The 26986-nt window shown below is 40.8% G+C and overlaps 1 protein-coding gene across 13 annotated transcripts in view; it reads left to right on the top strand.

The window, feature by feature from the left end:
* foxp1b (forkhead box P1b) overlaps positions 1 to 26986 on the top strand; it is a 187013-nt gene that overhangs the window by 109030 nt on the left and 50997 nt on the right. For 11 of the 13 annotated variants that reach the window (XM_025059801.1, XM_008320440.3, XM_008320439.3 and 8 more), the window contains 4 exons: positions 12576 to 12713; positions 13545 to 13637; positions 19102 to 19246; positions 25610 to 25817. In XM_025059801.1, coding sequence (XP_024915569.1) covers positions 12576 to 12713; positions 13545 to 13637; positions 19102 to 19246; positions 25610 to 25817 — 584 coding nt within the window. Of the gene's footprint in view, positions 1 to 3336; positions 5989 to 12575; positions 12714 to 13544; positions 13638 to 19101; positions 19247 to 25609; positions 25818 to 26986 lie in introns of those variants that run through there. The other 2 variants (XM_017036562.2, XM_025059804.1) reach the window with 2 other exon arrangements.

Here is a 26986-nt window from a genome sequence, read left to right as displayed (position 1 = left end):
CAGAACAGTTTAAAATTAAAATTCTTACTGGCTTAAAATATTTAGTTTATTATTCTTATCTGGGCCGTCACAAAATTTGACTTATTTTATGTTCTCACAACAATATGAACCCTCTTCCCCTTTTTATATCCACTATAAAATGTTCTTGTCTTTAGCTTTTAAATATTTTTACCTACATTTTTCACAAAACCTTGTTTACTTTTAGGCACAAACACCTGATGTACATTATACATATGGCAAAGATAAACCATTCTAATGATTTGACATATCAACTTTGTATGTATTGTTGAAAAAAAACAGTCTACGTTTTCAAAAGTCATATTTTGCCTCTGCCGACGGTGTACACAGGAAGTTGTCTTACACAACGGATGGATGGGATATCACCGCAGGGGATACTTTCAACTGTTTAGTTCAAATTTGCTGACTAAAGGTTATGTTGTCAAATGATGAAATGTAAAAGTAAATAACCAGGAGGAAAGGCCACTCAGGTGTGACTCACTGTAACTCCTCTCTCCTTCAAGTTAGACCAGTGGCAGTTGCTTCAGATGTTTGAGGTTAGGTTCACTAATCTATCATAAATGCACCAAATTTGGACAAGAGGATTGGTATTCAAATTATTATTTTTTTTTAATATGCGTTGGCTAGTATAACGGCATACAGTACGCCTTATTTCTGCCAAAAAAGTACAAGAGTAAAAAAGAATAAAATAACATCTTATTACAATATCTTGGAATGAGCATTGGGGATAAAAGGAGCATCGATTAAAAGGGTAGTTTTAAAGAACAGGAGATTACATTCCTTTGGATTATATTATATTACATCACAGATTAGATTAGATCTCACAGTGGCGAAATTGTTGTATTGCAGCAACATAGGGACAGAGGTAAAAAGACTGTAAAATAAAATGAAACAAAAAAATGAAGTTCATGAAAAAATACAGCCAAAAAATATTAAAATAATAGTATGAAAACATTGAATTACTACACATCAGTTCACGAACTACTCTCTACCTTTCTTTTCACCTTAACATTTGGTTCGTTCATGTCGGGAACAATAGAATCTAATGTTATTGGTTATTCTTCATATATGTACAGATATACTGTACATAGCCAGAGAAATGTGTCTTCTACATTTGACCCAGGAGTGAGGGAACAAGCTGTCCCAGATTAGAATAATGAGACCCTCAAAACTGACCCTAAGTTGCGAATGTGAGTATGATTTTTTTTTTATTCCCCTGTTGTTTTAGTTGTGTAACAATTAAACTGGAACACTGCCCTTCACCCTGAGTCCGCTGGCACCAGCTCATGCCTCTGACCCGTGTGGTAAGGAATTCAAAAAAAGATATAAATAGAAATGAGTTTGATTAGAGGAACAATAAGTACTACACAGGGAGGCAGGGTGAATAGAGGTTGACACATTCACGCTCGCTTGTTTGTGTCCGAGCAGAGAGAGACAGCCTTTGGTGTGTTCTCCCCACAGGTTGATCTTGGTTTTCACCAGGTTTTAACGTTTTCTCCCACATCTCAAAGACGGGCAGTTCGAAGCCACTTGTTAAAGGGACGAATTTAAATTCACCAGCAGACCATTTGAATCTTTGTGCAAATAGTTGTTTGTTATCTACCTAGAATGGAACACTCTGACATCATTCATAACAGATGTATTTTCATCACTCTTCCTCAGAACTCTTCCCTCCTTCTGTTGAAATGACCTACTCTCCTGTGTATCATTAATGCAACTTTGTTTATTTTTGTTTATGGTGCTCTTTTTCTGCCCTTTTATTTTGCTGTAGCCTGGAAATACAAACAGCCGTGGCAGGGTGTTTGATTTATACCTGTAATTAAATGCTTCGTGTCTCTTTTGACTTTGATCGGGGACGAGCAATATATTAAAAAAAAGTGCGTGAAAAAAAAAATAGGAGGAAGTGGAAATGTCTTTTATTATGGTGCTGATGTGAAACTAAAGAGTATTTTTGTAGCATTGGAGATTATATAGAGCAGCTGTTATTTATATAGGTCCCACACCTGCCCTGCTGACTCCCTTCATCAGTAAACAGTAATTTACTTTATAACACACACCGGGAAACAGACTGTGTTTGTTTTCTCATGACAATGGTTCAGGTCACAGTGAAAAGGAATGAGTGCAGTTTTGTATTTTTCCCCTCTTCCTTTCTTTTTTTTTTTTTCCTATGCAAGCAGGAAGAAACTGGTCGGCAGTGCCGCCACAGCTTATTCTTCCCCTCCAAGTGTGTGTGTGTGTGTGTGTGTGTCTCTTTGTGTGTTGCGGAGGCTTTGTAATCAGAGTTGTGTCGTTATCTGCAGCTAGTACACAGCTCAGGCCAGACGAGACATTAACTCATACTTTTACTCTACTGCACACAAGATATGGGAGTATTTTATAATGTCATCCACTCTGTCATGTACACAATCGCCCTGCGCGCTCTCTGTAAACTATCACAGGGGACACCGGCTCATGGCTCAAAGATATTGATGTTTCTGGGAGAGAGGGAACACACACACCAAAAAGACAGGAAAATCTATATGGCGTGTGTATCACATCGACACATATGTGTAATTATTTTACATATCACCAGCACAGAGGCAGTAGATTAGAGAGACGTGTGAGAGGAGTAGCTTGAACTGTGTGTCTGCTAAATTTATCACGAGGCCTTTGGGAACGTTGAAATGAGAACAGTGGCCTATTACTGCTAAGAAGGTGTTTTATTGAGAATACGCCGACATCCCACCCCAGGGAGGGAGCCGAGGGAGAAGTGTGGCCCCAGACTGCACCACGTGTGCGTATTTGTGTGCGCCGGAGTGGTTGTAGACACATGCCGTCATGTCACTGTCTCTTTTTTCTGTTTGTGATCCATCTTGAGTGTGTCAGATCAGAGATTGCAAATATTTCGCACAGGGACTTACCTTTTTTATAAAGGGCAACCCACTTGGACACAGTTTGCGACATGAACCAGGATTATCTCCACTGAAACAATTTATGACATGAATGTAAATAGATGTTATCAAATGTTGCTTAAATGATCTTTGTTTTTTTAAACCACATTTTCAGAATGACATATTAAAATCTATAAATTAGTATTACATTCAAACATTTATATATTGGACAGAGAAGAAGAAACTTTAGTCTTTAATACCTGATTCTCCCCCTCATGAAATGCAGCAGTTATTTCTTTTCTTACCTTATATGTGCAGACATATTTGTTTTTCTTTTTTATATATATATTTTATATGGGTTTTTTTTCCTTTTCATTTCCTTTTTTTAGTTATTTTTGTCCAGGCAATAACCTTGCCACCCCAACAGGTGGAGTAGTTTGCCCAATTTAAAACAAAAATGAATCAAATACATATTTAAGTTTAATATATATAAATATAATAATAAATTAATTTCTTACCTTTCTTATTTTATTCCTTTCTGTCTCTTGCATTCCTGTTTTTGACATTTTTGAGAAAATGTTTAATTAAGTAAATTTACATCACAGAATAGTGAAAATGTCCCCTTTCCATTGCATCAGTGTTTAACTGATTTAGAGTTAACACAGAGGCAAGTTCACAACTGCATTTTCACAAAAAACTCATTTTTAGAACCTCACCCCACAAAAGTCCCAAAGCAAAGTAGTGTCCTGACTGTAACCTTACCTTGCCACCCCACTAGGGGGAGTAGTTTGCTTGCTTCAAGTCTGTTGTTTAAAGTAAAATTAAATTGTGATAAGTTACATTTTACAGTTACATTTTTACAAGTTACATTTTTTCTTTTATTGTCAAACTACTATTTATTTTAGTTTAATTTAAATTTAATTTCTGGGTATATATTTTACCATGTTTTAGGCTACTCCTTTCCACAATTATGCCGTAAAGTTTTACTAATTTGGATGTAGGACAGAGGTTGGTCCACCACTGGGCCATGTGACCATTTTGAAACACTTTGGGTCAATGATTTCATTTGTTATGGAAATTTCAGCTACTGCACATTCTGTGTTTGCTGTCGACTGATTTTTGTTTTCATTATGTCCCTGCCGTAAGACTGAATTTCCACTTCTTTGTGTGCTTCAAATAAGGACTAATGTTTCCTTAAAAATGACAAGTACGAGTCACCCCAGCCATTCACATATATGTGATTAGTCCACAAAGTCACAGATTTGTGATCTTTGTAATCCCTGGCACATTTCTATTTCTTTCTTGTACCAGAGTTTCCCGACACTGGTATCTGTAAAGCCACCGTAAATAACTGAGATAAAAGTGTCTTCTTCCTGTCCCTGTGATGTTCATTGGAATTGTCACTTCTGACACTTGAGGTGTCCCAGTCCATGATTGTATGTAGGTCAGGGTGTCGTAGCAGAACACATTGTTAAGTATTAGCGGCAGAGACCAGTGGCATGTTGTGCAGGCGCTGTTTATTTAACCAGTATGTTTCTGCGGGCTGGAATTCGTCCCATGCACATTCCTTTTTCCCCCGGCCAAGGCTTTAACGGCTGTTGATACGAGCTGTTGTGGAGCTGTGTTCCTCAGCTCTTGTGTTTATTGTTATGGTAATTAACAAAGTGGTGTTAATCTCGCCTCATGACATTTCTCTTATTCGTTGTTAAAGGGAGGTTACACAACTTATTAGAGCAGACCTTGAAAGTAGGTGTGCTTTTCCTTTATCATCTGTGGTTTCTATAGTCTGAGGTTCAAGGGATAAATGAAGGTGAAATTTCAACCTGTGCCTAAGATGTTATTCTGTTTATTACCATATGCAGGGCATCTGTTGTAGCACATATTTATCAGCGGGAGGTAAGCTTCTCTTCTCGGCTGAGTTCAGTCAGATCACCAGTAGGTGGCAGGGTCCCGTGTCTATCCGTGAGTGTGTGTGTGTGTGTTTTTCAAGCTGCTTCTTGCCTCACTGAGTGCACATGGCTGTCAGAGGGTGTGATGATATCATGACAGCTAATTGCTCTCATTGGGATGGAGTTGGATGGATTGTCAGTGTAATGTTAGCTATTAATGTAAGTGGTTTTTCGCTTCAGCCCGAGTCCAGACTGTTGTTGTTGAAGTGTTTAAAACTGGGGAAAGTTTTTGCTGATGTGGTTACTTTCATGATAAAAAAAACAACAACTTGGTGTGTTGCAGAGTGTTGCATGTTGCTTCCAATTGTAGCGATAGTTAGTTTACTGCAGGAAATATAAAGGGAAACAAACTGTTCTCATCAATTATTTGGCTTTTCAAATAAATGCTGTGTCCTCAAAGGAAGAAAAATGACAACAAAGAGTGCAACTTGTTTGTGCTGTTGATGTTGTTTCCAGCATGTGAAATGAGTTGTGTCCTTTGTTCTGCCACTGTAAACACGTCCATTTAGCAGAACAATAAAGGTTCTGATAGTGGACCCCGTCTTTCTTTCTTCCTTTCCGCTGGATAGCTGTGTTTACTTATCGGTTGTTTAATTAAAGGGCCACCCTTTTCTTCAGGCTCCCATTGTTTCACGACCACGGGCGGAGTCCCGGCACGGGTCAAAGGGTTAACAGCCATCAACTGTGTCTTTTTTTTCTCCCTTTTTTCAGCAGGGCCCCCGCACAAAGGCACGAGTTCACCTGCAGCCCAGCCTCAGGCTCCCTGTTGTGTGGCCCCCCGGTTGAATTAATTATGTTTAGAGGGCTGTTTGTGATTGGTTGAGAAGGGCGTGGTTGATTGGATAGTTTTGTATCTTGTCAGCCGGGGAGCAACCTTGCGCGTGCAATCTGTCTGTATCCTGAGGAAGGTTGGAGACTCCACAGCTCAGCACAGCTCAGCACAGCAGCGCCTGTTCTCAACCTCCCTGCCCCACAGCCTCTGTGTCTCTGCCTCTCTCTACCACTCTCTCTCTCTCTGACTCACTCAGTCTCTCTCACTCTCTCTCTCTCTCTCTCTCTCTCTTGCCGCTGTGTTCTCTTCGCTCTGCTTCACTCCACACCGCGTGGCCCGGCTTCTCTGTTTACCCTGCCAGCTAAATGGAGTTTGTCAGGTTTGTCAATATGATTGATTTCTGTTATTTTTACCAACTTGACAATTTATTTTGACCAGGGAAAAACCGGGGAAATGATGGAGGCTGATTGTCTGTGTGCGTGTTGTTGTGTTCTGTGGTGTAGTTGGTTCATTTTGTCTTGTCTTCTTGTGAAAGAGGAAACAGTTGTTCAGGCTTTGCTTTCATCCAGACGGTTTTACAGTGTCGACCTCAGGAGGAGGAACTCACTTTGTTACTTTGATTAGAGAAGATGATCTGAATGACTGTGATCTCTGCTGTTGATGCTTGTCCGCCACTGAGCCCTGCACTTTTTGGAGTCAGTGCAACAGTTTCTTTTTTGTGTTTGTTTCTGGTTTTGTTTCTAACATATTATTTTTCATATCTTTAATTTGTTTTTATGGACTACCACTTGTAGTAGTAGCTGTATAGTTTTGTTTTCTCTGCTGACACGCAGTGTCAACCAGTTCAGCCGGATCCAGCGCTGTTTAAATTCAGTTGATCGTAAAAAAAAAAAAAAAAACAGGTTGACAGGTCTGTTTCATCGGCCTGACATACTTCATCCTGAGAAATCCTTTTGTTTATGCAATTATGTGTGTTTATTTAGTTTGTTGTTGACTTTCCCACGCTTTCCGGGCTTTAAAGGTTTTGTTTGGGATCAGGCGGCTCCAGCTGTGGTGTTTGTGTGATTTTTGTAATGAATTGTTTTGCTGGTCAGACTTTGCCGGGGCTCTCTTCAGGCAATGGCCCGGACTAATCCTCGTTGTTGTCACAGTGAATTAAGACAGAGGCGACCGCAGCTCTATATTTGACACCGCCACCACAAAAACCACACTGGGACGTGCTGTCACTCTGCCTGTCACTGCTCAAATCTCCCTGAACGATTGAAGAGTGTGTCAGTGAGAGTTAGTACATGTGGAGAGGGCATTTAGGAAGAAAAGTTTTAGGTTTTCTCCTCCTGTTGTAGAAGCGTCTGATGGTAAACATTTATTTATTTTTTTTATAAAACTCCAGAAAAAAAAAATCCACCTGCTCTCCCAGTTTGCAGTACTTTAGCAGACTTTTCTAAGGTGTATTGTTTCAGCCCCTTGCATCAGTGCTAGAAAAGTGGGTGCCTAAAAAAGAAGGAGAGAAATCAGATGGTCGAGATGGAGCAGCAGGAGCGCAGAGTGCCCAAACAGGCCAGTTGTGGACCATAATGCCGTACAGCTGTGCCGGCTCTCTCAGTTTGGAAGAGCCGGAGTGCGACCTGATTGGGCTGACAGTTTGTAATCAAAGTTGATTTATTGTTCATTAGTAGTGCATTAGCCCTTTCAGGCTGGGGCGTTATTTGTGCAGTGGCCTGTCAAGGCGAGGGGCTGCCAACACCTGTCATTTCTAAACCATGACATAGGCAACCAGATATTAGCTGTGTGTACCCGGAGAGGGGGGAGTCAGAGGCGGCACAGCCCCACGGCTCGCTGGGATATCCTTTACAGGAGACGTCGGTCGAGTGGTGGAATGGGAGAGACGGGGGAATAGTTGAGCAGTGATATAGTGAGGCAGCAGCTGCTCTCTGCTGTGACTGTCTGACTTCTTCGGCTGAATGTGTTTTCACTTCAAATAGTTTGTAATTTTTTTTATTTTATTTTTTACTAAAAAAGAGTCAACTTCTTGAGGTAGAGAGATGAATTTACTGTGGTTGTGTCTCAAAGCAGAGAGCTGGTGTGATCGCAGTCTTCAGTGCTTGATGGATGTTCTCTCAGCGTTAACATTTCAAAAGTAAAAACATCGCTAGGAGATAAGAGTTTGTAGACGTACGCCTACAAAATTCTCTTAAATTTAATTTATTCCTAAAATTGGTTTTAACCCAGTTTTATTAAAATGCTTTGTATTTGTCACTTAACACAGTATTAACAAAGCGGGTCCACATTTGTGACTCCCACCCCTTATCAGCCATCATGGAAACAAGGATTAGTTTTGGGCCGCTGGAGTGCAGAGAATAGAAACAGTCTGCACAGGGATGTGTTGGCCATTGTTTTTGACTACACTTTCATTTGACGGGGAGTTTTACCGGCCGTGATCTTAATTAAATCTCAACTGACTCAAATAATGCAGAAAAAGACATGCATTGTTGCGTAACATGGCTGGCAAACCATCCATCACGAGTGGCACAGTTTATGCCAAACACAAGTTGAATCAGAGAACAAAAAAAAAAAGAAATTAACGTTGTCGCATTAAATCTTTGAATCCAGTTTCAGTGTATTAATTTATTTGATTAAACTTTTGTTCAGAGGTGTGGCTTCTAGATCATAAAAATACATTTTGAACACATTTTTGATTTTTTTTATAGGTATGCATTTTAAGTTTCAAATTACTGTAAGTAATGCAAAGACAAAGACTGTAGTTGTGTGTGTGTGTGTGCGCAGCAGTCACCTGCAGAAGTGGGAAACAGCATCAGCTCAGCTGATGCTGCTTGGCAAAGAACTACCTCTCTTTACTTGGTGGAATAAACTGTGCACAAATAGACCAACAACCAGGAAAAAATTGTTTTAGCGGAAAGTAAATTAAAATCCCTGCTGCAAATCTTGCTGCAAATAAATAAAGCCACGGACAGTTCAGAACATAAAAAGAGGAACTTACTGTACAGCATGGTCCTACAAATGTGTGGATGTGTATATTTTTAATTGATGTTTGTATTTAATGTGGCATAAGCAGCTGTTGTTTAAGTGTAAATAATAATAATAATAACTATTATTATTATTATTATTATTATTATTATTATTATTGCATTCACTGCAGGGTAGAACATGTCAGTCCCGTCTCAGCCCAGGACTAATTCCATTCACAGCTGGCTTGTCCAGCAGCTCCTGTGACGTCCTCTTTGTCTGTGTCATTTTCATCCATTTGATCACAGCCAGGATGAAGAGGCGTTTTGTTAGGGCAAAGGTAAAACATTGCAATAATGAAAAAAAAAAAACAGAAATAGTGATTTCTCTAATTATTATTTTTTCAAATGTTCCAACTGCTCCGTCTCACTGTCGGTGTCAGACTTTTAGTCGCTCTGATAGGCCAAAGCACCTTTTGCATCTGCGTTGCTCTCTGATATTTTCACCTTCTGCTCCGTTCTCTGCTCCTGTTCATCTTAATTGCCTGTGTGTGTGTGTGTGTGTGTGTGTGTGTGTTGTTTGAGCTCTGACTTGTGACAATAGGGAGATTTCTTCCATAAATGAAATGGTCAATACTGTTTTTTTTAAATACGTCATTTTGAATAATAATTCATATACATTATTTTTTTGTGTCTTGATTTCGTGCAGATTAAGTGCAGTGCAGATTGATCTTTTTTTTATTGACAATTACCTGGTGTACTTGTCTGTCTTTTCTATCTTCGTGTTAGTGTACATTATTATAGTGGAAATTCAAATCCACATTTTACAAATATTTTTTTCTAAACGCCTGCGTCTCATTGTTACGTGTGTGAGTGGAGCGCAACTGTGTGAAAAGGAAGTTAAATATGGTCTAACTGCTTACATATGCAGTGTTCACATGTCTATATGCTTTTGTGACAGTTAACACACCACAGTTTAGGTTTGTGTGTGTGTGTTTGTGTTTGGCCAGCAGGCCTGTGCTGGTACAGTATATTGCCTCCAGTCACTCTGCAGCTGTGTGAGAATGTTCCAGGTTTGAATGTTTATGCATGGGAGGCACCTGGAGAGCACCACACCTTTGTGAAATTCATAAACATTAGCTATTTCTGGCATCTTCAGAATGTCCTAGAATGTCCTCTTTTTACACACACACACACACACACACACACACACACACACACACACACACACACACACACACACACACACACACACACACACACACACACACACACACACACTCTCATTTTGGTGGAGTAGATTAGTGCTGGGCTCAGTGGATCCCTCTCCTTATTAGCCCAGTGAGAGCCTCCTTTTAGACTATCTTTAGACGGCGATATATTCCTGCAGATCATCTGGATTCATGATGTTATCTGAGAGATAAGGGAGTGCACCGTATGGGATTGTTCTAAAAGGCGACTGGCGTCCTGTGTTTGTGTTAAACGGGCATGATACAATGGCAAAGGGCAGTATTTTTCAGTGAAAGTGCTCCCTCCTGCCCCTTCCTCTCAATAGGACCCAGTCTTAAGCAGATTTTCTCTCTTTCAGCACAGGATTAAATGGTGGTAGTTACATTGATCAATAGGTTAGGAAGCAAACAATCCTTCTTACTGCTAATGACCTCAGTAGTAATGGGTAATAAAATGGGGGTCTGTAATAGCCTCTTGCCGGCTCTATGTACAGAGGAAGTGTCCCTTACTGTAGTTATCCTGAGCCTGGTGACAGGGACAAGTGTGAAGCCGTGATGAGATCTTCACCTCAGGTGTACCGATGCACGGCCGACAGCCTGTTTCCAGATCTGTTGTTTGTAATGTAACTGGCAACTATCGTGAGCCATTCAAGTGCGTTCACACCCGCTGTTAAATTGAAGCTGGTTCAGTTTTTCGAACATGGTTTATTTGGCATGAAATTATAAAAGTGAAAATATACCTTTTTCTAAAATGGAGCCTTAAAAAAATGCCAGTTAAATTTTTTTTACATGTTTGAACTCAATATTTGTGTCAAGTGTTGTTAGAAATAATAAGTTAGAGGACAAGTAATAACACACAGCCAGCCTTTTTGTTTTTCACAAAATATCATTGCCAGTACACTGCCGTGTTGACACACCCAAGTGCACGTCTGTATCGATGATTAGCATAACATTTCTTTTCAGCTCATATAGAAATAAAAACCACAATCTCACACATTTTTACAGCTTTACCTGTAGCTGATGGTCTGCATCACAACCATCAACGTGTAGCATCTGAGCTATACGTTAAAATTTAACCATTTTCTGCCTTCGTACATTATAACTGAAGTTGCAGGTTTGTGAATAAATTGACAGCATGTGATGCTAAATGCTTGTGGTGACAGAAAAGCTTTAATGGAGGTATTATATATCACTGACCTCCATCAGATTTAGTGGAAAACATGTCACGTACTGGCTCAGCTTGTATTAGATTTGCAAGACAGAGGGGAGACTCGACCGACCAAATAGTTAATCAAAATTAGGGATGCCCAAAGAAAAGATGGAGTTAGTCTCATGGATAATGAGTGTGAAATTAGAAAACAGAGACCAAGGCCGTGCAAACAACAGGACAAAGCAGAGGTCATGTGCAAATGTCCCACTGCATATTAAGTCATGACACAATAGCAAGTTAACACTGCTCTTCCCTCCTCCTCACACACCTCCGTCTGGTTCTAGAAGTGTGAAGTTTGCTCTCATACAGGGTGGGGGTGGCTTATTTCTTCCTGTCCTGGGGTCCAGAGAGACACGCAGCACAACATGGGCAGGAACTGTGGAGCAGAGTTAAAGGAGAGCATCAAATCTGCTCCGTCCTTTTTGACACCTCTGCCCTTTCCTTTGCATTAGTCGTACAAGCTGTTCATTATGGCAGTGCTTTGTTTTTGTTTTATGCCACAATGGGGAGAAGGAATAAGGTGATATGCATGCAGGGTGTGTGTGTGTGTGTGTCAAGAGAAGCCCCCGTAGATACCGGACAAGGGTTTTTAAACAGCTAAATTACAATTCAGAGATGCATGAAAAATTCAAAGGGGTGTCATTAGCTATAAGACACAATTTGGGTAACCTTGGTGAAGGCAGTCTGTCACTGCTTACGTCCGCTCTATCAGCTGCTGACATCAGCCACAGAGACAGAAAGCACATTTTAACACACACACACACACACACACTCCAGCACATCCTGTACATACTAATGTATAAATGCAAAGAAAAAAAACCCTGCTAACGACTGCAAAGATGCCGCACTCTCCAGTACATCTTAGCCGCTGTTTGTCATACAAATGTCAAGGGAAGGAGCTTCTAATTGTCTTGCATATCATGGCGATGAGTGGCAGCATCCAGACGCACTCCATGTCCCCGATGCCGCCAGGGCAATTAAGGCTGCCTGACAACTGTGGGGGCTCTTTCAGTGTCACAACAAATCACTTGTTTTGAGGAGTCATGCACTCACACCTTTCTACTGGGACTTAGTTAGTTAGTGGCCTGTGTCGTCCTGATCGTGGCTCCTCCTCCTCCTTCTTCAGGCGCTCCGTATCTTCTCAGTGATAGATCGCTGTTGACAGCGTCCCCTAATGAAATATTCTCCTGTGACACGTCGTGCATGTGTGTGTGTGTATGTGTGTGCAGACTGTAGCAGGTCCGTCACGATGTCCGCAGGTACGCCACATCTACTGTGTTGTGTAAATGAGAAGCAGCTCAGTTGAAGCTGATAGTTATGGATAGTGGTGAGGGGTTTTCATGACGGAGGAGTCGTGTGGTCAGAATGTAGAGGTTGTGGACTACGTTATTGAGCCTCCCTGTGTGTGTTTTTGGCTGATGTGAGATCCTAAAGTGTAAATCAAATCCTAAAAAAGACTGTAGAAGTGTAGTTAGTCTTGTCACCAATAAGGATTTAGTGCTGTATTTGTCTAGATCCAGATCTGTCATCATCCTTGTCTGTGTGTGTGTGTGTGTGTCTGCAGGTTCCAGTTTCAGTGGCTATGATGACACCTCAAGTGATAACTCCACAACAGATGCAGCAAATTCTTCAGCAGCAAGTCCTGAGCCCTCAGCAGCTCCAGGTTCTTCTCCAGCAGCAACAGACCCTCATGTTGCAGCAGGTAATGTTTCATTCTGCTGAGTACATCCAGTCAGAAGATGACAGAATTAGAATTACAATTTACTATTAGAATTACTTTAAATGTTTCAGGTTGTGGGTTCAATTCCAGTTTACTTTAGTCTGCATGCTAATGGTTCCCCTTCACCTCATGCAGCTGTGTCACCAGTAAAGCTGTGCTGTGTCAAATATACACCAGGAAACATATAGTTCATATAGAAAGGAATGAATGAATTAAAAAATGAGTATTTTAAATATTTGTATCAAGACGTGGCCGTACCATCGTTTTCTCGTATGCAGAAGTCACTGCAGCTCCTCCACATGTGGCAGAGCCATCAACTGAAAAACTCCTCGATTATTGTTTATGGAGAAGCATTGCTCACCAGCGTGTAATGCGAGTCTGTTCAGTCACTCAGCCAGCATTATCTGTGACAAAGAAAATGAGGAAATGACTAACTTTTAAAGACGCAGTGATTCCAACAGTCCAAAAACAGATCAGATTTTTTTTTGTTTATATTCATACATCAAATCCAAATCCATAGAAAAAACTAATGACGCCAGTTGGAAAACTCTTAACTACCACAGTGTGTTTGTGGTAAAGAGGCAGAGGTACGGTTTATATAAGAAAGTTCTTTATATAAACCAATTACAAGTAATCAGCATTGAGCTAACCTTTTAATGCTGTAGCTGTCGGATCGGACAGGATATAGTTGTTTTTTCGAAGTTAAGACTTGGATCGAGACATCCCTACTTAAAACTCTACTACTGTTCCATGTAGAAATGTAGTGATGTCTGGACTTTGAGTCTCATCTCACTGTCTGTCATTCTCCTGCAGCAGCAGCTCCAGGAATTCTACAAGAAGCAGCAGGAACAGCTGCACCTCCAGCTACTTCAGCAGCAGCATGCAGGCAGCAAACAAGGCAAAGAGGTAGATTGACATCACTCCACACTCACTCTGCCTGCCATTACCAAAGCCACTGGCCAGACAGAGTATGAAAGTCATGTTCCCCCACCCACTCACCCACTCATTCATTCACTCACCCACTCACCCACCCACCCCATTCCAGTTCCATCTGCTTCCAGACTGTGGTGAAAGCAGAGAAGCGAGGGGGAGAATCAAGTGCACTCATGCTTCTGATTAGCATGTCCGACTCGCAGGATAAATGGTAACAGCTGATTGATACTGTGTTAGGAATCCAGCATCTCCTTTTCCTACAGCCCCGTCCACATCGAGTGTGTTATGTTTTATAGAGCTCGGGCTTTGGTTTATCGCCTGCGTGTTTGTTCCTGTTCTTCCTGTAAACAAGTATCCCGAGGTGTGGGACATAAAGAAAGGATGAATGGAGACAGGCAGGAACAGGGCACACATAAATCTTAGCAGCCTTTCTTGGTAATTAAAATGGAAATGGCAGAGGAAAGGAAGGCATGTAATTGTGAGATATCAGTGCAGAGAGCGCTTTCAGCTTTGTTGCCCTTGCTGCGTTGATTTTCGTTTTTTCCTTTCTCTCTCTCTCTCTCTCTCGATCTCTTACTCCCACTCTCCTTTGCTCCCTCCAGGACAGCAGCTCTTGCTCACAGGCAGCAGCTTAATGCGTGTTAATGACTGCCGGATGCAGACATTAATGTTGACAAAGCAAATTATTATTGTACGGTCAGAAGAAGTTCAAAAGCAATCTGGGAATTTTCGTATCTCTTGTCCCTATCCAAATCCCCTGTTTGGGGAGCGAAGAAGAAGAGCAGAACTGGAAGCCTAACACACACGGCACACACGTTCGCGAGCTCACACTCACACATGCCCGCGAGCCTGTCGAAGCTCCCAACTTCAAAGTCGTAGCTCCCTAATTAATGAACTGAGGGCTTCACTGTGGACAAGTTGTGGTGTGATGCTCCCATAAATCAACATGACAGCAGAGCTGCGCGGCCTCAGATAGGGCCTGTCACTAACTCACATCTGATGTAAACACCAGAGGAGGGGAAAAAAGACGAGAGGGGAGCGAGGAGGTGCAATTGATCAGTTGAATAGGGCACAGGCATAAAAGAAAAGGCAACTTTTGAAGCATATTATGTATGATCACAGGAAATGGATGCAGCCTCGAGAGGCTCTTCCCCTCCTCTGCCGATGTTTTCTTTTCTCTCCCCGTCGCAGTCGCATTTAGAGCAGCCATCAAAAGACAGAATAAGAATTATGCAGTGACTCCCCTGTGGCTGCCAGACAATAACCCCCTGTTGTTGCTTTGTGCCTCTTTTATTTTAAAGACATCAAAATTTAGTTTTTTCAAAGATCTTTAACTTTATATCTGACGCTCCACAATAAAGGCCTGCCACTGCCACTCTTTATCATTTGTCAGAGACTTTTTTTTTGTTCTCCCTCGTGCCACTTCTTATTAACCTCTTATTTGGTCTATTGGCTTTGGTTTTTATAAGCTGCGAGCACCCAGGACTACTGTCAAGTGACGGAAGGAAAAGTTAAAGAATAACAAAGTGATATTAACTCACAAATTTTAAAGTCCTATTTCTTCATGGACTTTGGTAGATCTCACCACGTGTTTCTGTCTTTTCTTTTCTACAGTTCAAACACATTCATTTTAGGGTTTAGGGAAATCTTTCATTCTAAATTGACCACACATATAAATGTGTAACTGTAACTGGGCGTTTGTCTCCATGTATGACCCTATGATGGACAGATCAACTGTCCTGTTTGTACCCTGCCTTGAGTCCAGTGACTGTTGTACACAGGGACACTATGGCTGGAGGAGAAAAAAATGTATTAGACTGGTATCACCAAATACTTCAAGTTGCAGTATCGGTCTCAGGCTTGAAAAAAATCTATCGAGCCATTCTTAAAAAAATACGTTGAATGGAAAAATAGACAATAAGGTGAGACCAACCGAAGCCTGGTGACATTTGACAACATCCATTATTGTGACCCCACTCTTATTTCGTGGCCAGTTTCAGTCAGTGGTTTTTTTATTGGTGTTCTGTGATTTATAAATTAAAGAGTATTTAAGAAGAAGAGTTGTGTTGATCGTCACTGGAATCCAGTCCTTTTGTTCATTTGTACAGACCAAAGTTAAAGACCTAGATTGTTCGTTGGGGCTGTGCAATAAGGAGTGTGTCCTTTAGATTATGTTAATATACAGTAGATATGTCACAGCCCTTAAAAATAGCCCCATGACCCACTTTTGGGTTCTAGTCTACCATTGAGAAACACTGGCTTATTAACCTGTGAATGAATGTCTGCAGTTTGATGCTCCATTACAGCTGTCAGAGCAGCGTCCTCCATATTGACCGCACTCACTGTAACAGGCGATACGTAGCCCAAAGCATTGTGTGCTGAAGAGGTCAGCAGGGTGTGAAGCAGGGGGGGAAGCGAGAGGGGAGGCAGACAGAAGGGGAGGGGAAACGGAAAGGGTTGCTAGACACTTTTGACTGGCCGAGTGGGATGGAGGGCGGGTCGAGTCAGGGACTTCACAGCCTTCAGCAAGTTGACCTAACAGTCGCACCAAGACCTTTTTTGTTTGGGATTAATTGTGAGAAGTAAACAAGGTGGTGTATCCTGTGTTTGGTAAGAGGGTGTGGTGCACAGCTTGGCAGCTCTGGTACTGCTTTAGTGCCCCCCCACCTCCTTTCTTTTCCGCCGCCTGACAACTGCCCTTGTATACTCATAAACAGGCCCGGTATCCTGTTGAGTCTGAGGCGTGCTTGCTTTATTTTATCCTTATCTGTTAGACATACAGAAGGTGCCCTTACAGATCCTGTTGTGTTATTTGTATTAAAGCAGTTCTCAGTTCACTGCAGTGTAGATCTGATAAGAGCAAATGTTTGGGGATAGGCCTTTAAATGGAAAGAAGGAAAAGAGGTGGCAAATTGTGACAAACCAATTACAAAATGGATCAGATTCATCCTGCACACTAATTACAATTCGTGATATCATCGTGGTAACTGTAGGAACAAAAAAACTTCTCTGTGTCTTGTATTGATCTACAGAGAGGGGATCAATTCTGGCAAAATATTCCCATCTGTGTACTTGGGAAAAATCCCAAATTTAAAACCAAACAGACAAATTCAACTTACAACAGTATAAATCACTGATACTTTATCAAGTGGGAGAGTTTACATATGACTCGATTTGACAATGTTTTCTATTTCGGAATAAAAAAAAACTACCTCTGTAAATTCATTTTAAAAACATTTGATAGCTTTATAGATTATTTTTATATATATTTTCATTTTTCTCATTTAAATAATTAACTCCCTCACTTTTTTATTAAGGGATTACTTTACCCTTAATAATATTTTTTATCAAATTGTATTCAATATTATATTTTATTTGTCATTAAATTTTCAACTAAAATATTTGTTTTTTGTTGTATTTTTTTTTTTTTCACATTTCACATTTTCCACCATAATATATTTTACTGCAGTTTTTCCCTTTATTACGTTTTCCTTCCTTTTTCATTAAGCTGTTTTAAATTGTTAAAAACAATTGTTTAAATTTTTTACTGTCCAATTTTATTTGTATTAAATCTTTAATAGAACAATTTTACTGGTTACCTACACATCAACAGTTTTATTTTAGTGATTTATGTTAGTTTCTAATATACTGTCATTCTCTCTTTTAAAGACTTTTACTTACATTTTCATAATGAAACCATCCTTTTCAAGAGTTACTGAAGTTTCACTATTAACTTTATCCATGTGTTGTTCATGACGGCAGGTCATGTAGTGCTTGGGAAATCCTCTGTGTATAAACTGTATCTTTTTAACTCACAAAAGTTTAAACTTGAGATAATCCCCTTCTTTTTGAGATTCTGTCTTTAATTATGACCAAAGTTCACACTTTTCACTTTCCTCCAACAAGGAACTCATCAACCGTACCTTCCGTGTCAGAATCAGTAAAATCGCAGCGGTGTTTCATTAAGTCTGTGCTGATGAAACAGCTGTAGCACAGTCAGAGCCGCACAGCAGCCGTCTCTCAGGCAGTCCGCAGTATGTAATTGAACGCAGCTTGCCGCTGTGGTTTCGGGGAAACACTCCATCCCTGCGCTCAGTGCCACGGCTAAGAGAGTCGCGAGAGTCGCCGGTGTGGTTATTAAGGACTTTGCTTTAGTCACACGTTGTTTGCTGAATTATGAATGGCTGTAATTAAATTCCTGTGGCTCTTATTATGAATGATTAACTATGTTGTTTCGTTGTTTGTCACTTGCCTACAGACCCCTCGTTAATTAAGAACGGAGAGAGATGTATGGTCCACCTGTCTCCTTAAGAGGGAGCAGATGAACCCAGCGTCACCCAAGCAGGAAAAACTTTACTTTGTGACTTGCAAACGCACATGAGCCTTTGTTTATCAGGCATAAGGATGAGGAAAATACGTAAAGTGGTTTTCAGAGTGTGTTAAAAATTAACCGATGGTGGAAAGTTTACTGCAGGGTCACATGCTTCTTTAGTTTTAAAAAGAGACTGAACACAGACTGAAGACTTTAGTTATACTACAGTTGTTTGTCACTGTTGCCTGATTCTCTGTTTCATCAGGTTCCATATAGTTTCAATAGTTTGTGCTGAATGATGCCAGTTGCTTTTGCATTTTCAATTGATACCAGTCTTTTTAAATAATTCCCAATGAGAATAAAAGGTCTATTTTCTTAGAATAACAAGTCAGATGAGTCCAAGCTGAAAGCAGAACATCATCAGACCACAGAACAGTTCTGTATTTTCTTTTTCTGTCTTTAAAACCAATGGGTTTTTATATATTTACAGACATTTTTTCTCATGAAGTTGATAAGGTTGATGCACCACCAAAAATACTCTATGTGGAATGTGCACAGCAATGAAATTTGTCCTGTTTAAACCTGTGACCTTCTGGACACAAGTCCACTTCCTTAACCACTGCCCTTTGTTAAGTCAGTATTTTGCCTTTATTAGTGTATTACTGAGACTAACAACTAAATAAAAAACTTCAGCAAACCCTGACCAACTGACACTTGAATTAAAAAAAACTCTGATTTTACAAACTACACATTTTTTAGTTTTCATCACTCATTTTAAATGCCCCAACGTTCTTGAAACGCCTGCATTTCTTCATCATCATCATCTTCAAATGTGTGTTTTTAACACAGTCCATTAAACAGTTTCCTCTTATGGACAAACCTGCGTCAACGTATACTCAACTGTACCGTATGCCTGTTTTGTTTGGTAAACTTGACCTTTCACCTCTTGTGATATGATCGGTATTTTCTGCTACAGTCAGATACAAACCAGAAATTAATCTTTGCATGTTTGCACTGGCTGTTCTTCAACATACTGTTGGTGTGTTTGCTAATGGCGTGTCCTTTCTGTCTTTGCTTGAATGCGTGTGTCATGCATGCTTTATGTGTGTGCGTGTTTGTGTGTAGGTGTCGGCGCAGCAGCTGGCCTTCCAGCAGCAGCTCCTCCAGGTCCAGCAGGTCCAGCAGCAGCACCTACTCCACCTTCAGAGACAAGGCCTGCTCACGATCCAGCCCGGACAGACCGGCCTGCCGCTTCACTCGCTCACTCAGGGTCAGTGCCCAATCTCACAACACCAATCACAAAAAACAAAAATCTGTGCCTGTTTGTTAAGTGAGGTGTTTTTGGATGTGATTAGCACGGTTGCTGATGTGGAATGGAGATCTGGCCCATGGTGGAGCAAATATTTGATTCCAAAAGTTTTAGTTGTGCTGATAAGATCATTCGCTAACATATGTAATGATCCTAGGTTTTATTTGAAACTCAAATGATAAATATTATAACATGAGTGTAAAGTACACACAATTACTTCTTAAAAATGATCAGTCAGCAGGGGAAATGGACTGACAAAAACCCCCTCCCCCAAAAAACAGCCAGAGCGTTTCAAAGATTTAAGCCTCTCCACCATCATCTTTAGTCAGATTTTAGACACTCCTAAGTTTGTGTGCTTTTATAAACTGCTCACTATTCACGACAAAAGTCACACAAAAAACACATTAGTCAGTGTGAGATCATCATTGGTTTTTTACCCAGACTTTAGTGTGTGAAACCATACTGTATTTTAAACTGTAGATTGTAAATTACGTTAAAATGAAAGTGTCAGAATGAAGATCAGCACAAATTGATTTATACACACACACACGAATATATGCACCTTTATCAGTTGATCCCACTTTGTAGCTTATTGAAGTCCATCACTGTACGTTCACAGTGTTTCGGTGTGCGCTGATAGAAAAGAAATTATCTTTATCAAAGAGCTGAGTCAACACTGGGCTACGACACTTTATTTGACATTTCGCCCCTCCAGCATTGAAAAGTCTGTTTTTTGGAGCTTTTGCAGTTTACCTCTGCAGGCTATTTTTGGTCAGTTAACGTCCCGACAGTGAGGGGTTTATTTTGTTTGCTTTGTCTTTACTTGATTTTTCAACTGTCTGTGTCCTCATCCGGGCTCTGTGATTGACATCCAGACTCCTTAAGCCCTGAGGGTGACTGCAGCTATTGTTCATTAAACTTGGTATGACGGAATCACATTAAACGTTGAAACTTTTGTTGTTGGGCAAAAACATTTATTTCTTTAATGTTTTCTCAAGGATTGGTCGCCTCATGACTAAGATGCCATCATGAGGGATTGAGAACATCACATTGACTGGTTTTCCCAGTTCAAATTTGTTTGAAATAACAACGTCACTGCTACAACAACTAGCTGTGGTTAGGACGGTGAGGGTTGATGGGGCTTATAAGTATTAAAGCACAAACGTGGTTTGTACAGTGCTGTTATTGTTTGGACTGGGTATGGAGAACGTTCATCTACTCACCAATGATTGTCCTGGGCATTTGCTCAGATATCCGGCAAACACCGTCACACCCTTGAGTAAAGTATTATTGGAGGCATATGGCAAGCTACTGCACTTTTTGATGGACAGTACCAGAACATCCTGTTACACCACGTCATCTCCACGCACCTCCAAGGCATCTTACATTATTAGGAGAGTTTTGTTAATCTGTTTCAGTCAGCTCAGTGTTAGTTTTACACTTTGTACCTGGGTCTTACATCAAACACAAATGCACTGGGTTTACAGTAGAATAAGATAACAGATAACACAAAAATTAGTTTTAAACATTAAACAAAATTACATTTGAATTAAACTTAGCTAAATTCTAACCAAAATGTCAATAAATCAGGTCAATAAATGTTCACAAAAATACTTGCGGAGAGAATTTAAAGCAGCTGAAATAATAGTAACAATTGACCATGAAGTAAAGGAAATGATCCTTTAAATTCCTGAAATGCCAAAAATAAAAAACTGTAGTAATTTACTTGAAAATGTGTATGTATAAACATGTATTTGTATAAGAAACACAAATGCATTTGTTAAACCTAATTAAATTACATTACTACAAAAACAGAACATTTAAACATTTTAAGGGCTGGGTTTTAGAACCCAACACCATAAATGCCAATGCTAATTTAAGGTTATAAGTATTTATTAGGAAAATATTTTTTGTTAATATTTGCATGTACGCAATTGGGTGAGAAAGAAAAAAGGGTTTTCTTGTTCACATCTCACAATTCATGAAGATGGCAGGCAGTCAAACCTGACTGGGTTGTTTTCTGACTGAACTCTTATTTTCAGTAAACAACAACATAAGAAACAGAATCTTCTCCTGCACAATCGGCCCATTGTTGTAAACCAGTCAGACAGGGTGAGTTTGCCCTGATGTTCCATCGATGATTAACTCTCTGCCTCCAGCATCTGTTTTCACACTTACTGTAGACTCTAGCTTTAGGCCCTGCGTGTCTCGTCCTGTTCTTTATATTTTCTGCTTGACTGTTTGAAGTTATTGATGACCTTTATGTCTTCCACCCCACTAAACTTTTTCATGCATCAACGGGCCGTGGCTACTGTGGCCAGATCTAATCTGCCTTATATGCAGTTAGCACTGCAGTGGACCAGAGAAGCTGATCTTCTGTTCTCTGTTTGCCTCTCAGTGATTAGAACTTGGTTTCTGTAAATTAGCAGAGCTTTTTTTGAACCAATGACCCAAGGTGTGCCATTGTGAAATGTAGATAACAAAAACACATTCAGCCACTTTTTATACACATGAGAAACTTGGTTTTGGGGGTTTGAGAACAAGCCAAGTAAAAAATATATACCGTACTACAAACAACATGTGGAGTTCATCTTTTCAACATTCAGTTGTCGGTTTAATGAACCTACCGTTCATTGTAATGAAATGAAAGACAAACCTACGTGACATAAGTCATGTTAGTCATGTTAGCTGTTAGCAAAAACAATGAACAAGTTTCTTGTTACAGTTCAGAGGTCTGCAACCTTCAGTCCCTCTTCTTTAAAATAAACACTGCCTTTGTTTGTTGATTAGATTATAATAGAATGTTTAAATGCTTTTTGAGATACTTAGTATTTTTTTGTGTGTGTGTGTGACAAATTTGATTTACCGCCCCACAGTTTGATAGCGCTAATCAAGAGAAAATGTGTAGAATACAGTTTTGATTTAAAACAAGATTTCATGTTATCTGGGGTATAATATGTTTTTCTTGTTATAAATTCTTTTGACATTAATGTTTAAAGTCTTGAAAGCAGCGGGACAGAATCTGTTATAAATCACAACAATGTGTTTGGAGAGAATATAGCACTCATAAATATAAATCCCACCCATCTTCCTTCACCTCCGAAAAAAACCCCTATCCTGTTGACCTGTGAGAGTGTGTGTGTGCGTGCGCCCTGGACAGTGTTTTCGCACACCCTGGCTAAAATGGCCCTTCGCCCTTTCGGGTTGCTCTGCGCGAGAGCCAGTCCTCGTAGCTGAGCAACATCATTTAAGGTGTCTCGCGGAGGCCAGGCGGACAGTGACAAGACAAATTTGTCGGTAATACGAAAGCAAAGAATGTGGCGAGCCATGAAGTGCTCACAGAACGGCAGCACATCAGGGACAGCGGTGGGTAATGCGACTGACCTGTCAGTGATTGATACCTCCAGCACCGTGCTACTGGTAATAGTTCCTGCAGCATTAGGACAGCACATATTTCAGGCCTAAGGGGTGCACATCAGCAGGCCGGTGATTACGGTAACATAAACAGGGGTGCAGTAAAGGTCCCAGTCTGACAGAACAATAAACTAATAGCGATGTCACTGTCTCCCCATGGCACAGGCACTGTGTGTGAGGAGTAACAGCTCGGTTTAAAGAGCCCGGAGCACTGGGGGCCATTTTTTATTTGGGGGATGATGGCCTGCAACTGATGTCATTATGAACCTTAAATCAACTTTCTGCTTGCTTGAACATGGTCACCTGGGTACAGGGGGACAAGGACAGGAAAAGGTTGAAGAGCTCGGCCTGTCTCGGTGCCAGAGCTACCTGCGGAGGTAAAATTGAGTTGGGAGGCTGGTGATCAATCAAGTGTCCCAACAACATACATTTTTTAAAGTACTTGTCCGTATTTCCCAGTCGTAATGAGCAGAACAGTTGTGCTGAAAAATGGAAAGAGGAAAGATAAACCAATCTGGCATTTAAAGGATGAAAAAGCTGGGAACCCAGGAAAGAGGATTTACAGATCAATGTCATTACATGTCCCACAGTAATCAGATGGAAGGAAACTCAATGCATTTTATCAAAACACAAAATATAATACCTGCTGGGACGGCCACGTAATGACGTTTTATTGTCATAAATGTGAATCATGAGCCGCAGCTGTTGTTGGCAGAGGTGAGGGTTCGACAGGAGAAATATCAGGGAAGAGGCAAACAGAGGGCAATAAAACCGTAGACTAGATCCAGAAAAAGACAGCTTGGTCCCACTCCGTTACCCCTCTCATCAGACCGCTCTATCTGCTGCGGTTTCATCTGAGTAAACAGTGGTGTCGGGGTCACCAGGACTACTGGGTAATTGAGCCAGTACGGGCCGCCCTGTCAAGCACACTGGCTAAAAATACATCGCCCACTGTCATCGGGCACCAAGTGGGGGGAAAATGATTGGTACCGCTGTCGGAGCGCAGGACACTCGCATCAACAGTGACCTTCCCGTTCCGCCTTCAGAGAGAGATGCAGCAAAGACAGACAAAAGGAAACCAAGAGATAAAAAGATCTTTGGCTCCCAAGTCTCTGTAACGCATCAAAGAAACGACGCTACTTCTGGATCAGAAAGCACGTTATTGGCATGCTCCAACACAAGTCACAATATTTAGCATATTTAGCTTGTTATGAACATGCACTTTGATTAGGCCACATCAAAGTGTTAAAGAGAACCGAGGGTAAATACAGACGGGCAGAATAAAGCGAGTGTGTTCAAATATCTGAATAAGAAAAGACGATCGGTGGGACGTGGAAAGGTTATTGATTTGTCCTGCAATCATTTTCTGCTTCTTTGATATGCAAACGATCTAGTGTGAATTTACAGCTATCCTATCAGACTCATTTCACACTTCTTAGCCCCTGCGTCTCTCTGGAGTCCTCTGCCTCATTAGGCCAATGTTCCCCATTACCAGCATAATTAAAATCTTTAGTAGCTTATCAAATTAAAAATATTTTTTTGCTGATCATATTGAGATCTTCCACTCGTAGTTATTTTCCACAACAGGAATAAATTAAGACTAAGCATTTTGCACACAATGTAATACAATCTGCCTTTTGAAAGCAGCACTTCTGGTATCTGCAGAGCTGGTGATGAGAAGGGGGGAGCGGGGGAGGACCGCAGCATATAAACCCAAGTAGATAAGCACTTGCAAATCATCTTCCATTTGCCAGTGCTCATTTTGAGAATGGATTCAATTAATTGTAATGTTAAACGAGCAGCCTTGACTATTTGTTCTGCGGTTAAATTCAACACCATCCAAGAGCCTCTCTGGCTTCAATTGAAACATGTGCCTTGTATGAGAATCTGTTTGTCTCCAAGCAGAACTAAATATATAACATTGCAGTAAATAAAAGAAAGAAAATGGTTTATCAAAACAATTAGGTGTGCAAAAAATAACATTCAAACAATTCATATTTATTTGAATCAAATAAATATATATATAAAATAAATACAAAAATACAAAAACAAAACTACATCTAGAGCACATTTAGTCTGGCTCACCAATATACACTCAAAGTGATTCATTTTGCAACTTTACTCTTGTATGCAAACCATTAGGCTGAGAGACATTTTGCACAATCTGCACACTGTCCAGATTAATGCTCATTTTCTGCCAGTGAATGGACACAAACCAAGAGCAGATTAGATTAGAGTAGATAAAGTGCAGCCGGCTCTTCAGATGTGTTTGCTGCATGTTAAAGAAATTCTGTTCTTCAGGGATTTTCTCCCAGAGCACAGAGTGAGCTGTGAGCTGTGTGAGTGTGGTTGACTTGGTAAATGAGGTTTAAGTCTGTAGTGTCAATTGAAGAGCGTGCAGAGCCTTAAGTATTTTACACATTAATGTGCATTTGAGAATATTACCCCCGGGGTCTTGTTTCTCGCGCAGTCGGGGTGCGATGTTTCCGTCTGTAGCTCTTGTGTACTTTTAATTTTTTTGTTGTTGTTTGTTGTGTTGTGTGTGTTTGTGTGTGTGCGTTCTTCACAACTCTGTTGGAGAGCGAAAATGACGATGATTACTCAGATTTCATGCCTTGTCTGGATGTTAATTATTTACTCCGGGCATGAAATGTGCGTGAATGCCAGGGATTTGTGTGAACAAACACGCTTCAGATCACAGGGAAAAGGGGAGGAATGGGAGGAGGAGGAGAAGGAGAAATACAAGAAGGCGGAGGGGGCGACAACAGCTCCCAGTGCATTAGGCTGTAGTGGAATATTTTCTAATTAATACTCAGCTTTGTTTACAGGCCCTTTGATTTAATTAAGCGATGATGAAGACAGTTGAATTAGCTCACTAATTGATTCAATTATTCCGTTTGTTTGTCTCAGGCATGATTCCAGCCGAGCTGCAGCAACTGTGGAAGGAGGTGACGAACGCTCACGTGAAGGAGGAGCACCACAACAGCAGCAACAACCATAGCAACAGCAACAACGGCCACCGGGGCCTTGACCTGTCCTCCCCGACCACGCCAAAGAACCCACTTGTTAACCAGCAATCCTCTACCAACGGGCAGTACATGAGCCACAAGAGAGAAGGGTATGTCCCACGGTCTGTTCTTAGGACATGAATACAACAGTTGTTGTTATGCTGTCCCTCCGAGGGCCTGAATTGAAATAGTCCCCGCACCCGATCACCACATGGTAGCCGTGATATGTTGAGGTCGGTCTACAACAGTTACAGTAAACTTCTGTTAAAGTCTACGTGGTCACACTGAAGATGCAAAACAGAGGTTTGGATCTGCAATGTGTCTACAGTCCACTGGTCTCAACACAATCAGTCCAGTGTTGGGTTGGGGTGAAACAGTCCATACACATCATCGATGATGTGCAGCTTACAGTTTGGACTTTTTGAAGTTATCTTTTCAATGTGGACCAAACGAACTCTGATTAGTGTTTCCAACATCTGGGTGAACTGGAAGAAGCTCCTATTGACCAGAAGGTCTATTTAATGTGGATCAGTTTAAACCTTAGGCGGTTGACAGCTGACCTCCAGGCCCTTTTCCACCTTGTGGTAAATAGTCCCTGTTCTTACTGGTAACTCATCTTTATCATAATAAATAGGGAAACAAAACGAAAAAGGTGCTGTTCCTCATAACATTGGTTTAGACAACACATTATGTTTTTTTTCTGTTTGGAGATATAACTGAACACAGACTGCATTGTATTATTGTTGTGTATACACTTTCATGAAGTTGACATAAACACCTGAAAAGGACTTTGAAAAACAGCGTACTCTTCATGGAGGGTCAGGGCATCAACCCGCCCTGTTGCTGTTGTCTCTCTGCAAGTGCAGCTGTGACTGAAGTCTTTCCAGAGAGGGAAACACAACATGTCTTTGTACGCCGGGAACTTGTTGACACAAAGAGCCCAGCAGGAAAAAAAAACAACACGTTATTATGCTAAAAGAAACAAACACGGGGTGTAACATGTTTTCAGAGTGAATCATCTGTGGGAGATGTTTGTTTGTGAGCGGCGTGCATGTGTGTGCGCGCACGCGTGTGTGCTTGCACGTCTTTAAGGAAGAAATTAATTTGGCATCTTACACATTTGCTCGTTGTCTTGCACTAAAGCCTGATCTTTGAACCGCCAGCGAGGAGCCTCGGGCGCCATGAGCTCACTGCCTAACATCTGACTTGTGTTTCAGTGATCAAAACCTACGCTTCATTAAGAAAGCGCTGCAGATAAAAACATGTTTAGCGCTGCAAA

Source organism: Cynoglossus semilaevis, chromosome 11 (assembly GCF_000523025.1).
Source record: "Cynoglossus semilaevis isolate Cse_v1.0 chromosome 11, Cse_v1.0, whole genome shotgun sequence".
NCBI classification, from domain to species: Eukaryota; Metazoa; Chordata; class Actinopteri; order Pleuronectiformes; family Cynoglossidae; genus Cynoglossus; species Cynoglossus semilaevis.
Note: the sequence above shows the minus strand (reverse complement) of the source record. Positions and strands in the feature narration are given on the sequence as shown.